General features: G+C 36.2%; 1 protein-coding gene across 1 annotated transcript; it reads right to left on the bottom strand.

The window, feature by feature from the left end:
• Positions 1–8,631: 8,631 nt before the first annotated feature.
• LOC126810556 (F-box only protein 16) lies at positions 8,632–13,266 on the bottom strand. Its single transcript, XM_050535692.2, has 5 exons — positions 13,083–13,266; positions 11,925–11,960; positions 11,141–11,347; positions 9,642–9,806; positions 8,632–8,841 (listed from the first exon to the last, which is right to left on the bottom strand). The coding sequence occupies exons 1-5, from the start codon at positions 13,152–13,154 to the stop codon at positions 8,632–8,634; spliced, it is 690 nt and encodes a 229-aa protein (XP_050391649.1). The 5' UTR covers positions 13,155–13,266.
• Between the last annotated feature and the right edge of the window lie 72 nt (positions 13,267–13,338).

The following is a 13,338-nucleotide window of genomic DNA, read 5'->3' as shown; positions in this document are numbered from 1 at the left end:
TTCAAAAATAGATAATGCAAAATGAATATATTGAAAATTTCATTCAAATTACTTTATTTTGAGCAAAGATATTGTGTAGCACCATGAGTCTTCTGTCTGACGTGGAGAGCGGACGAGGGAACCGGTCGCCACATCCTACGTACGACCCATGCATCTTTTCTTACTACATATTTCTGTAGCCTTGTGATCGTCTAGAATTTGTCTCTAGCTGTCTTTACTTCTGCTTCACGTTGTGTATTTACTTCTTACAGTTTCTTAAGACGTTGTCTTACCAGGAATAACAATGCGACAGTTTGCTTCTACATTTTTATATATATATAGCTGAATACAGGTATACAAGCATAATAGATAACAATACTAGCTAAAACCATTTCTCTACCCTAGCCAGCCTCGCGGCTGTCTAGGAACTCAGATGTAAGCTCTCTGGAACCTAATAGAAGCCTGGCTTGAAAGGTTCAAATAGATATCTTATATAGCACCCACGTTTATCACGCAGAAATAAGCGTGTTCATGGCCCTGAACCTGTGCAATTAACGATATGATTGGTTACTTTAAACCAAATGATGCAATAAGAATAATTCCACTCACATGTAATTCTGGTGGTAAATTACTGACATATGTTTTCGATAAATAGCTCTTTTTATGTGTTAACTGTCAATTACAGACTGAGTTGATTTAAATATTTTAAGTACATATCACATATTATGCGAATATGTTATTTCTCGAGCAAAAATTCTACTAAAAGTATTACAATTGCAATTCATTAAATGGCTGAACTGTTCTAATCTGCTTAAAACTGGCACACCTGGGCTTGATTGCTTATCGTAAGCTAGGTCCTGACTGTGGGTTTGATTGCAGGCAAATGACATTGGTTTGCTTGTGGCTGCGTGCATCCAATAACTGTCCTTAATCAAAATAATGTCATTTTGGGGCATTACCCTGTCTCTTAAAACCTTTGTGGTTGTCCTTTCCTTTTGGAAATCCTGCATTCACATATGACTGAAATGTAATTATATGGCCTTTCTGACTCGATATGTAACCCATTAAATGTAATAATGTGGCCTTTCTGCCCCCCCCCCCCATAAAGGACACAGATCTGAATAAAGAATTTTTATTAATAATAGTACAACAGATAATAAATAATTATAATAACTATAAAACAGTATATAATAACTGTGCTAATTTACGATGGAATGAATTATATATTAATCTTTACCTAGCATAACCTTTAAATATACACAGATACCTAGCATAATCTTCAATTATACACAGATATCCTAGCATAATCTTTAATTATACACAGATATCCTAGCATAATCTTTAATTATACACAGATATCCTAGCATAATCTTCAATTATACACAGATATCCTAGCATAGTCTTTAAATATACACAGATATATGCTAGCATAATCTTTAATTATACACAGATATCCTAGCATAATCTTTAATTATACACAGATATTCTAGCATAATCTTCAATTAAAATATACACAGATACCCTAGCATAATCTTTAAATATACACAGATATCCTAGTATAATCTTTAATTATACACAGATATCCTAGCATAATCTTTAATTATACACAGATATTCTAGCATAATCTTCAATTAAAATATACACAGATACCCTAGCATAATCTTTAAATAAACACAGATACCCTAGTATAATCATCAATTATACACAAATATCCAAGCATAATCTTTAAATATACACAAATATCCTAGCATAATCTTTAAAGACAAACATAAGTTAATTCTCACTCCATCATCCCTACAGTCTTAGAAATGGAAAGGTAATATGTGCAAATCTGAGATGTTTTTAAACTAATTAATTATTCGACAAAGTTATTTGGAAATGAAGCATAAAGGTAAACATCAAGATTCTGAAAAGGTATTTGGAAATAAGGTGACTCGTGCGAAAAGATAAACCTCCTTTAATTGAAATTCTGGTTTCAGTCACAGTGAATGCTACGCTTTAATAAGTCTACAATGTTAAAGGTCATACAGATATTCCTGTATGTCTACTCATTGGCTGAGATGTAAACTGACCTTGACCTTGTATTTGAAATATGCAAAGCACTAATATTCGTTGTAGTGAAAGTAGAGAGACAATATAAACTGGAATGATGGTTAGATCTATTTGATAAGGCCAACTTTAAGTTTGGTCAAAGGTCACGAGATGTAAACTGGGCTAGCGTTAATCCCAACCCTAACCCTGGATTTAGCCCTCAATGCTTACCCTAACCCTAACCTACAATTTCGCCAACAATCACCTGCCCTAACCTTATTTACATCTCGGCGACCTTGACGAAAATTGAGCCGGCCTTAACAAATAGATTTAGCCCTGGAATGATGGAGAACATGCAGACATAGGATTAACTGATCCAAGGGCAGATAACTACTGATAATCAAATACATCACATCACTAATTGTAACACTGAGCTAATTATAATATATGAAACCATGGCAACAGGATATCTGCAATGAATATACTGGCTCTTTAAACAAATGGACGGACATGAGTCACATGACAGACATGAGTCACATGATGGATATGAGTCACATGATGGACATATGAGTCACATGACGGACATGAGTCACATGACGTTAAAATGAAATTAAAAGAGATAAGAATAACAATATAAAATGGACGGATTCTATGAATCTGTGGTAGTCGAGCGGTCCCTGGATCGAAACCCAGCCTTCAGTTGTCTAACCAGGAATGTGTGTCTGGAGGAGAAACTAAGGTTCTCCTTTACACATTGGTGTGCACATAAAGGCAGATCAATAGGGAGAAACGCCACTGTTCAGGCAAAATTCTCCCTCCTTGCATTACAAACTGAGGTCCTCCTTTACACATTGTGGGCACATAAAAGGCAGATCAATAGGGAAAAACACCAGTGTTCTGGCAAAATTCTCCCTCCTTGCATTACAAGTGTAACCATAGAAATTCAAGTTGAAGTATATTTGGCTCAAAATGACCCAAGTATTAAAATCCATTCCATCCCATCAATAATAAGTGACCTTGTTTTAGACAGTCTTCAAAATCCACTGAATTGTTTTTTATTAAATGGGTTTTTTAAATGATAAACAAATACAAGATTGAGAGAAAGTGGCAAAAACAGAGTTTAAAGGCTCAATACCACTCTTGTTGTAACTGAATAATATGTCCCAATCTTTATTCTGGTCAACAAATTGTACTATTTTAGAATATTTCAATTAATTGATGATACATATTTCATCTTAACACACCTTATTTAAAAATTTTGAAAAATTCAACATAATGGTTTGAAACGTCTAACGTAAACCTTTTCAAATGAAACTTCGATTTAAAAATATTTTCGAACCCTCTGGACAAGTAAAATAGGATGTAATGGATAATTTACACAACAGGTAGGACACTTAAACATCTAGTACTTAGATAGAGATATTATTTATTTTCTGGAGCTTTCAAGCCAGCAAGAGTGTTATTGTCCCTTTAACACTTGGTCATTTTGGGACTGGTACATGGCATAATTATATTTCAATAATTCGCTTCTACATAGGCTTCTTCAGTTCTTGAAGAAAACAAGGTTACTTGAGCAACCCTAATCATTATCACATTCTGATTAAAACACAGATTCTATTTCGTTTCGTTTTTTATAGTTCAAAATTTCCTTTTACTTGTCTTTACTACACTAGGATCTGGAAGGGTTGTTATATAACCCATGTTCTGGATGATGTGAGGGATTAGCCAATGAAACGGTCTATTACGGCGAGTTCTTGGTGTTCTGTGCACAGAACTGTGGGTAAACCACCAGAATCAATGTCTAACGTCATAGGGTCAAAAGCCGCTCATATGAACCCTGACACGCCCTTCCAATACAACCGGTCAGATCGTCATGTAGTAGAGGCCATCGAAAGTATAAAAAAAACAACGAAATATAGATCTGTATTTTAATTAGACTGATCCTTGAGCGACCCTACCTGTTGTCACTCACAAGACTGGAATCAAAACCACACCCCTTATGATCCCACACCAGTCAGCCCCCACAATCCCCAGTAACACATTAAAGTAAGATATCGCTAATGACAACAATTAATAAAAATATAAAATTTAGATAAAACTTACAATATCACAGGAAATCACAAATCACATTTACAATATTATAATCTGAGTAAAATTTAAGAAAATAAACAGAAAAATTCCAGAACAATGGGTCAAATAATGTTACCTCTATTGCGTTCACATGTTAATGGTTGGCAGATTGTCCACTCGACACAAAATAGGTCATTTCGGGACTAACATATGGTTAAATTTTATTTCAATAGCAGTGGGAGGAAACCAGAGGACCCGTAGAAAACCCACGAGGTTGGACAGAAGACCCTACTCCTACTGTCACGTACAACTGGGGAATCGAAACCATGCCAATTGACTCAATGACAAACCTTATGACCATTCGGCCATCCAACCCCCCGGGCGTATAAAACTAACCATGATATAACCATGATATAACTACAAAAGGCACACAAAGAGATGATAACATGCAATAAATAATTATATCAAATGATAATTTCCATGTAAAATTACAATCTACATTAAATATATATACACAGTAAGTAGGCCTATATAAACACAGCGAGTAATAGGCCTATATACACACAGTGAGTAATAGGCCTATATATACACAGTGAGTAATAGGCCTATATAAACACAGTGAGTGATAGGCCTATATATATATATACACAGTGATAAATAGGCCTATATATACACACAGTGAATAATAGGCCTATATATACACACAGTGAATAATAGGCCTGTATATACACAGCAGGTAATATGCCTTTATATATACACAGTGAGTAATAGACATATACACAGTGAGTAATAGGCCTACATGTATATATACACAGTGAGAAATAGGTCTATAGGCCTATATACACAAAGTGAGTAATAGACCTATATATACAAAGTGAAGAATAGGCCTATATATACACAGTGAGTAATAGACCTACATGCGTATGCCACTTAAATATTATATATAAACACTGTGAGTTGATTAAGTAACAATATTTTTATAAAAATCAACCACATCCAGTATTTGTATTGACTAAAAACATGGTAAGCCTACATTATAACAATCTAAAACTTCACATTTTAGAGAATAGAAATGCGTGTTGAAATCAGTTATGGTACTCGTTGGTTTCATGTTACCTATTCATTTCTTGTTCTCGGGGCTTGCAACGAGTTGCTAATAACTACTTACGTACACACTAAGTTTGCGTAAAGAAACATTTAAAAAAAATATTAATGGAATGTTGCATAATTAAAGTACCATCAGTTTTTAGTTCAGTAGAAGCTGTAGTTGGTGAGTTAGTGGTCTGATTCCACAGTAGACAAATTCATATATAGCTGTGTTATTGATATCCTTGGTTGTATATATTATTATTCTATCAAGGTCCTCGGTTGTACAGTATATAGTTGTATATAATATTATTCTATCAAATTATATCCCAGTTTAATTATCCGAGTCGTATTCTGGTAAATCCCAAGCTTTTGTTGGAAACAGATTACTAGCTGTAAATATAAACATATAAACAATTACTGGCTGTAAATATAAACAGATTACTAGCTGTAAATATAAACAGATTAATGGCTGTAAACATAAACAGATTACTAGCCATAAACAGGTTACTAGCTGTAAACATAAAAACATTACTAGCCGTAAACAGGTTACTAGCTGTAAAAATAAACAGATTACTAGTTGTAAATATAAAAAGATTACTAGCAGTAAACATAGAATAATATAAACACATGAGCAACATATAGAAGGATGTCATTCAAGCTACTAAGAAAAGAGAGAAGGGAAACTGAAGAGCTCAGAGTAAACCCACAGGGTTAAGCAGGAGATTCTATTTTACATTAAGCCTGGGATTTAACCTGATTTAACGAGAGAGAGAGAGAGAGAGAGAGAGAGAGAGAGAGAGAGAGATTCAAATATTCAATACTTACATGGTGGATCACGAGCTGATCTGGTTGGAGAGCGTTTCGGAGATCGTGGTGTTTTAGGGGGAGGACTGACAGGTCCGGGACGAGGTACATCAATGATCTGTACCGTCTGATGTTTCTTCTTGCTGTAATCAACTCGACTATTCGATCTGTCGTTATTTATTCCACCCGTTGTAGAATGTATTCTCTGAAAATATATAAATCAAATGAAATGGAGTTTAACATCCTAATGTTCTGCTCCGACTTGGCTAATGAGAGAGAGAGAAATGGGGTTTAACGTCCACTCGACACAAACTAGGTCATTTCGGGACTAACACATGGTTTAATTTTATTTCAATAATTCGCTTGCGCGTTGGGGTCTTTAGCAGTCGGAGGACAGGCGACCCTACTCCTTGCCACGTACAACCAGGGATTCGAAACCAATGACAGACTTTATGGTACAGCGCGCACGTGCTAACCATTCGGCCATCCAACCCCCCTGACTTGGCTATGAAGATGGGCATGCGTCATACAGTGTGCTATGAACGAAATTCTAACTGTCAAGGGATCTTCTACGTGCATACCAATGTGTACACCTCGGTTTTTCGTCCCACAGTTGTCTTGTGAGGCCCTCCATCCTTCACCACTGACAAGCAAAAACTGTGCCAGAAAATCCCAATAAACTTTCTGGGACAACACCTGGATCGAAACTTGCTACCTCCTAGCTAGCAATCCAGCGTCTTACTCAAACATATGGCTCCATATCAAACATAAATCATTAGTGGGGTGATGACCAGGGTAAAGTTTGAAAGCTCCACCAACCATCAAAAACCTATCCAAATTGTTATTTGAACAGGTCCTTTCAAACTACCAGTAAATCATTTATAGTATAGATATTAATCAACTTTTTTGTGAGAGATTAACCCTTCAGGTCTAGGAAACCTGAAATTAGTGATCCATGGAGCTCCCCAAAACGCCTAACACTTTGTCATAGCTGTAGCGCACCCAGGAAATAGTTGACAACAGGCATACACCATACAGTGTGCTATGAGGGAAATTTAGCCTGGACAGCAGCGCTACGGCCTACTCTTATATCGAATTCCAACACACCAATGTATACAACAGAATTTCGTTTTTTCATCCCATCCATACGACTGGACACTATCCTTGTCAGGACCTCCATCCTGCACCACCGACAAGGGGACACCACACCGTAAAATCCTGATGAACTAATACTGTTCCAATCGCTTTGGTAATCACACATACATAAATAACACAACATTTACAACATACCCTGACAGAACCTGGGTTATGTTAAATGTATATGAAATGACTTTTGACCTACCGATGCAGACATGGCACGAAGAACATTATTTCCTGTATTAACTTTAGACCGAACTGTTTCAGCCAATCGACTAGCTTCCTCTCCATAGATCTTCTTTTTTCTCCTGTTAATAAAAATAAATATTGGTACAAGGACAGTTGCATTAATTACACATGTAGAGTAAGCGACCGCACTAAGTACAGGAGAACTGCACTACGCACAGGAGGACCACACTATGCACATGAGGATCGCACTATGCACAGGAGAACTGCACTACGCACAGGAGGACTGCACTATGCACAGGAGGACCGCACTATGCACAAAACCAAACGGATAAGACAAACCTGTGGACAAGACAAACTACACAGATATTACAAGAAATAAAAAACGAATATTAAATCAAGTGAATGGTGAACAGCTGTACAGTCTCAGGTCTGTAATGATACGGACTTCACTCAAAAACAAAAACAAACTAACAATAAGGGAAGCAACTCAAGATAAGAGAGCACCGCAAAGTGTGGAAAACACAAATACAGCAGCCATGTCTTGCTACTGCAGCTTACCCAAAAGGAAAACATGGATGTGTACCAAATTTACAATATCAAGAAATCTGATAATAAACTGGAAAAGGGAAAATAACTCTGGTATGGAAGGTTGCAGAATGCTTCACATCAAATTTGAAAAACATTTGTCAAAAACATTAGCCTCTATAACCTTCACAAGCCAATTGTTGACCGACGGACAAGGTGAAGACTATATACACCCAAACTATGTGTTTTCCCCTGTCCTATATACTTATTGAAAGATACTTAGACACCTTTTGCTGTGTTCTTATATTTTCATCCTATCGATTATGTTACTATAAATACTGACCAAGAAGGTAATTAGCAGTAAAGGTGTTGCAAAAACAAACTGCATTACACTCACCTCTTTTATCTCCTCTATGACATTGTTATTATCCAATATATTATACCTATATGTCAATCTGATCCTATTTCGTTTCGTATTTTATAGTTCAAAATTTCCTTTTACTTGTCTTTACTACACTAGGATCTGGAAGAGTTGTTATATAACAGGCGTTGTAGTTGATGTGAGGAATTTGCCAATGAAACGGTCTGTTACAGTGAGTTCTTGGTGTGCCCTGCACGCAACTGTGAGTAAACCCCTAGAACCGTCAACGCTGATTGATTAATCAATGTCTGACGTCATTGGGTCAAAAGTCACTCGTACAGCCAGTCAGATCTTCATGTAGTGTAGGCCATCGAAAGTATAAAAACGAAACGAAATGTAGATCTGTATTTTAATCAGATTGATCTGTATGTATCTATATATAATACTTACTGTTTGTTTATCTCTTCTATTACATCATTATTATCTAGTATATTATATCTATAGGTATCGGTTGGCACTGGGTCCGAACCTCTCCATGGTGTCTTATTCTTATCTTTACCATGACCACCTCCTACTCCCCCGACTCCTCCATCACGACCACCCTTTCTTGATCCCCTCGGACTTAAATTGTTCATTCTGTGTTTAATACTAGGTGACTGTAAAATAAAATACATATCCAACAATTGGTATACTTTTTTGTAATGCGACGTGCAGTTGTATGTGGCAAGGAGTAGGGTCGCCTGTCCATCCTCGTGGGTGTTCTATGGGTCCTCCGGTTTCCTCTCACTGTTAAAGACCCCTACGTGCAAGCAAATTATTGAAATAAAATTGAACCATAAGTTAGTCCCAAAATGACCTAGTCTGTTTCAGGTGGAGGTTAAACCCTACCTCTCTCTCTCTCTGTCTCTCTCTCAACTAAAATCAGTTAAAGGAGCTAAATCACTAACATTTGGGAACTAGAAATTGACACAAGTGGGTCGGAACTCATATAATACTGTAATATGAATGTATATAAACTGATATACATTCAATGGTTTCCGTTTTTACTCTAATTTCAAATCAGTTTTTTCCGCGAAATATGCCAGCTAGCAGTCTCAATTGAATGCAAATTTCTAGCGCCTGGTTATTCCAGTCTACATACGCCGTTTGGTTTGGTGCAATATGTCTAGCCTCGTTCCTCGAGTCTCTTGCTAGAACTGGGGCTGAAACGCATTATGGTACACGATTTGTGTACCAATGGTAAAATGTTTATTTTGTCTTAAATATTGGATATCAGAAGCCTATCATTTTCCGGTAAGATCACAGCATCAATGTTGATTTAAATTGACAAATAATTTGTGATTTCAATGTTGAAGATTTTGGATGATATTAAGTTAGAGACGTAGCTACTTTAACTAGCTGTTTTCAAGCAGAGCTAATTGTAGACACAGCATAATTTAGTATGAATGTTACCAACCTGTGGACGTAAAGCCTGTAAACTCTGAATATGTTCAATATAATTCTTCTTCCACATACCCGTCTCATACGGACTGGGGGTATAAGTCAAGTACCAGCCTAATCGTAGACATTTCGCCATCCACAGGACATCCAACTCTGTTAAAAACTTCCAGTACCAACACACCTGTTAAGTAGTAATAGTTTTGATAAAGATGCTAAGTTATGACTGAAGATGTAGTCGTAGATTGTTTATTGCACTTAACAATCCAAGTATTTAAATCTCGTAGGTGTTTAAATTCATTGAAATCCCGGCCCTCTGATGTCCAGAGAGTTGATTATAGGCTTGTCATGTCAATAAAATGAAATTAAATGAAATTAAATGGGGTTTAACGTCCAACTGTTCTGCTCCGACTGGGCTAATGAAGACGGACATACGCCATACAGTATGCTGTGAGGGAAATTTTGCCCGGACAGTGGCGCTACGGCCTACTCTTATATCGAATTCCAACGGCCAGGGGAATTTTTACGTTCATGCCAATGTCTACACGGGATCTCAGCTTTTTGTCCCATCCAATCTACTAGACAGCTGTCCTTGTCAGGCCCTCCGGCCTGCCCCAGTGACAGGGGGAAACCATGCCGAAAAATCCTGATGAAGTCATATTAATAAATGTTGAAATAATAGTTTATATAACATTTGAAGTCAGAATAAAGACTTGTAATAGGCAGATTTAGCTTTCACAAATTGCTTCTCTAATTTATAAAACCAACAACCAAGCCCAGTCTTCTACAAACTTCCTCATTTCTTAAATACCAAATTTGTAAACTCTAACTCTTCAAATGTCAAAAATATTCCTGTAGCTTACCTTTAACGATTGTGATAAAATGCATGGATCTAAGAAAGGGGAAAGGGTAGCTTACCTGTCACTGTAACTCAGGTATCATTTAATCTTGTGTATCTAGCACTAATTTCTTTCACATTCGTTTAATCTCAAATCTTTATTTGAAAATTCGTAAAAATTGTTTAAAATCACCAAAAATCATGTAATTTGTACTTGTGTTCAGTTTAAAGCTGACTGATTAATTTTGATAATGAGTGTCCAATTTACAAGTATTTAATTTCCTGACCACTGATCAAAAATTAATCATTATACATCATTAATCAATTGGGTTGTTTATTTTTTAACAGTGATTGAGAAATCAAACACTTGTAAATTGGACACTCATTATAAAAATTGAATGGTCAGCTTTAAACTGGACAGAAGAACAAATTAAACGATTTAGGGTGCTTTTTAAACAATTTTTACGAATTTTTAAACAAAGATTTGAGATTAAACGAATGTGAATGAAATTAGTGCTAGATACACAAAATTAAATGATACCCGATCGTGATAAAATACATGGATCTAAGAAAAGGTTGCTTACCTGTGACGACCTTGATAAACTACATGAATCTAAGAAAGGGTAGCTTACCTGTGATGATAGTAATAAACTGCGTGGATCTAAGAAAGGGTAGCTTACCTGTGACGATCGTGATAAACTGCGTGGGTCTAAGAAAGAGAAGATATAGAGGGAGATAACTCTCGGTAGAACTGACGTAAAATCTTGACGATGAACAGGAGCTCGATCGTTAACGACACATCGTAGATAATCCAGCTGTTTCGGTTTACACTTTCTGATCAACTCATCAAATACTTTCTTTCTCTGGTCATCTGTCCAACGATCAAACTAAAATTATAAAACAAAATCTAAGAGGATTCTCATACATGGAATCTGCGCGAATCCTCCAAATCTTAATTAACCATGCATTATGCAAGAGCTAAATCTGCCTATTTTAGGTCTTTCTTTAGGCCTGAAATGTTTTCTAAAGTATTAATTAGACATTAATTAACTGATCCAGGCCTTAATCAACTCTCAATGGCATCAGATTTCTCCGATATTAAATAGATTAGAATGGTTCTGCAATACTTTGATTTAATCAAATATGGAGGACCGAAACTTAGCTTCGATCAACCAGTACGGAGGTTGAAATTATTGCACACGCCTGTCAAATCTTCAAAGGCTAATATCTTCGCTTGCAATAGAGTAATTTGAATGAAATTTTCAAATTATTCATTTTACATCATCTACTTTCGAACTATTATAGCAAAAATGGCTAGTTCTTTATCTAAATCTTACATAATGTATCTTTAATAATACTGTCTAAAAACAAAATTGATAAAATACAACAACGATAAATATAAAACGATCAGATGGATTTTTTTGGTAAACACTAATGTAGTTATAAGTTAAATACATTGCCTACCCATTTAGTTACTAGACCTCTTCTTTCTTCATACAGCTGAAATATAAACAAACAAATGGTAATGATCAATCACATCAAGTGTATCAGTCCAAAGTTTCTGCCTCTTTCTCTTGCCTCTGGTTGTACGTGACAAGGAAAAGGGTCGCCTGTCCAACCTCATGGGTTTTTTACAGGTCCTCTGGTATCCTCCCACTGCTAAAGACCCCGACGCGCAAGCGATTTTTTTAAAAATAAAATTGAACCATATGTTAGTCCCAAAATGACCTAGTTTGTGTCGAGTGGATGTTAAACCTCATCTCTCTCTCTCCTCTTAAATAAGATAATATGAACAATTACCATGCACAGTTCCATGCTAGTATACATGTCAAAGGTGTTACAAAATCTGGGTGCTGGGTGCCATTGTAGGCCGTTTCCGGCGTGGTTTCCCCCTTGTCAGTGATGCAGGATGGAGGGCCTGACAAGGACAACTGTCTAGTCATACGGATGGGACAGAAAACCGAGGTCCCGTGTATACATTGGAATGCACGTAAAAGATCCCTTTTATAAGAGTAGGCGATAGTGCCGCTGCCTGGGCAAAATTTCCCTCATAGCACACTGTATGGCGTATGCCCGTCTTCATTAGTCCAGTTTAGGAGCAAAACAGTAGGACGTTAAACCCCATTTCATTTCATTTCATTTATTTTTAGTGTTAGGGTTAGCTTCCAATTGTTTTAACAGTTTTAAGAGTCTTTCGACCTCACAAAAACTATTGGAAGCTAACTCAAACCCTAAAAATAGCCCAGAGATTTTTGTCTACAGTACTACTGCCTTAAAATGTTTTTAAAATTTTCCCGATGCGCAGACGCGACGGGAAGTACCGTAACAATAGCCTACGGGATATTCTTTAACTTTTAAGGTTCCGTAAAAATAGCTATTTGTTGATTTCGATAATAAATATTAATAATAATTATCAATTTATTTTTTATAAACTGGAATAATCTTCTGGTCAACAGAATAAAGAAACAGAAAACGTTGAAAAGGTTTTCTATGTATTTAATAAGTTCTAGCATCACATTTATAGCCTGTGACACATGATGATGACAGTTCACTCGATTATTCATTTGGCATTTGCATGTTTTGTAAACATTATAAACAAGTCACAACCGGTCGATTGATTACCTTATTATTTGTCGCCCCATCGCTTAATGGAGTCCACGAACTTTTCATTCGATTTTTTGCTCTCATAGACATGATGATAGTCTACTTGTATCAAACAGGTGTCAAAACTTAAAATATTAACACTCAGATTTGCCTAATTAATCATTTCAATTCCCAGCATCTGTACAAATATCGTCCATTTTGAAACAATTATGTCACGTGATGGGTTGCTGGGTGAAAAATTAATTACAGAATACAATATTTTCGATTATTATTT

This window comes from Patella vulgata, chromosome 1, assembly GCF_932274485.2.
Source record: "Patella vulgata chromosome 1, xgPatVulg1.2, whole genome shotgun sequence".
Lineage (NCBI taxonomy): Eukaryota > Metazoa > Mollusca > Gastropoda > Patellidae > Patella > Patella vulgata.
The sequence above is the reverse complement of the archived record's forward strand: the minus strand, read 5'-3'. Positions and strand labels throughout refer to the sequence as shown.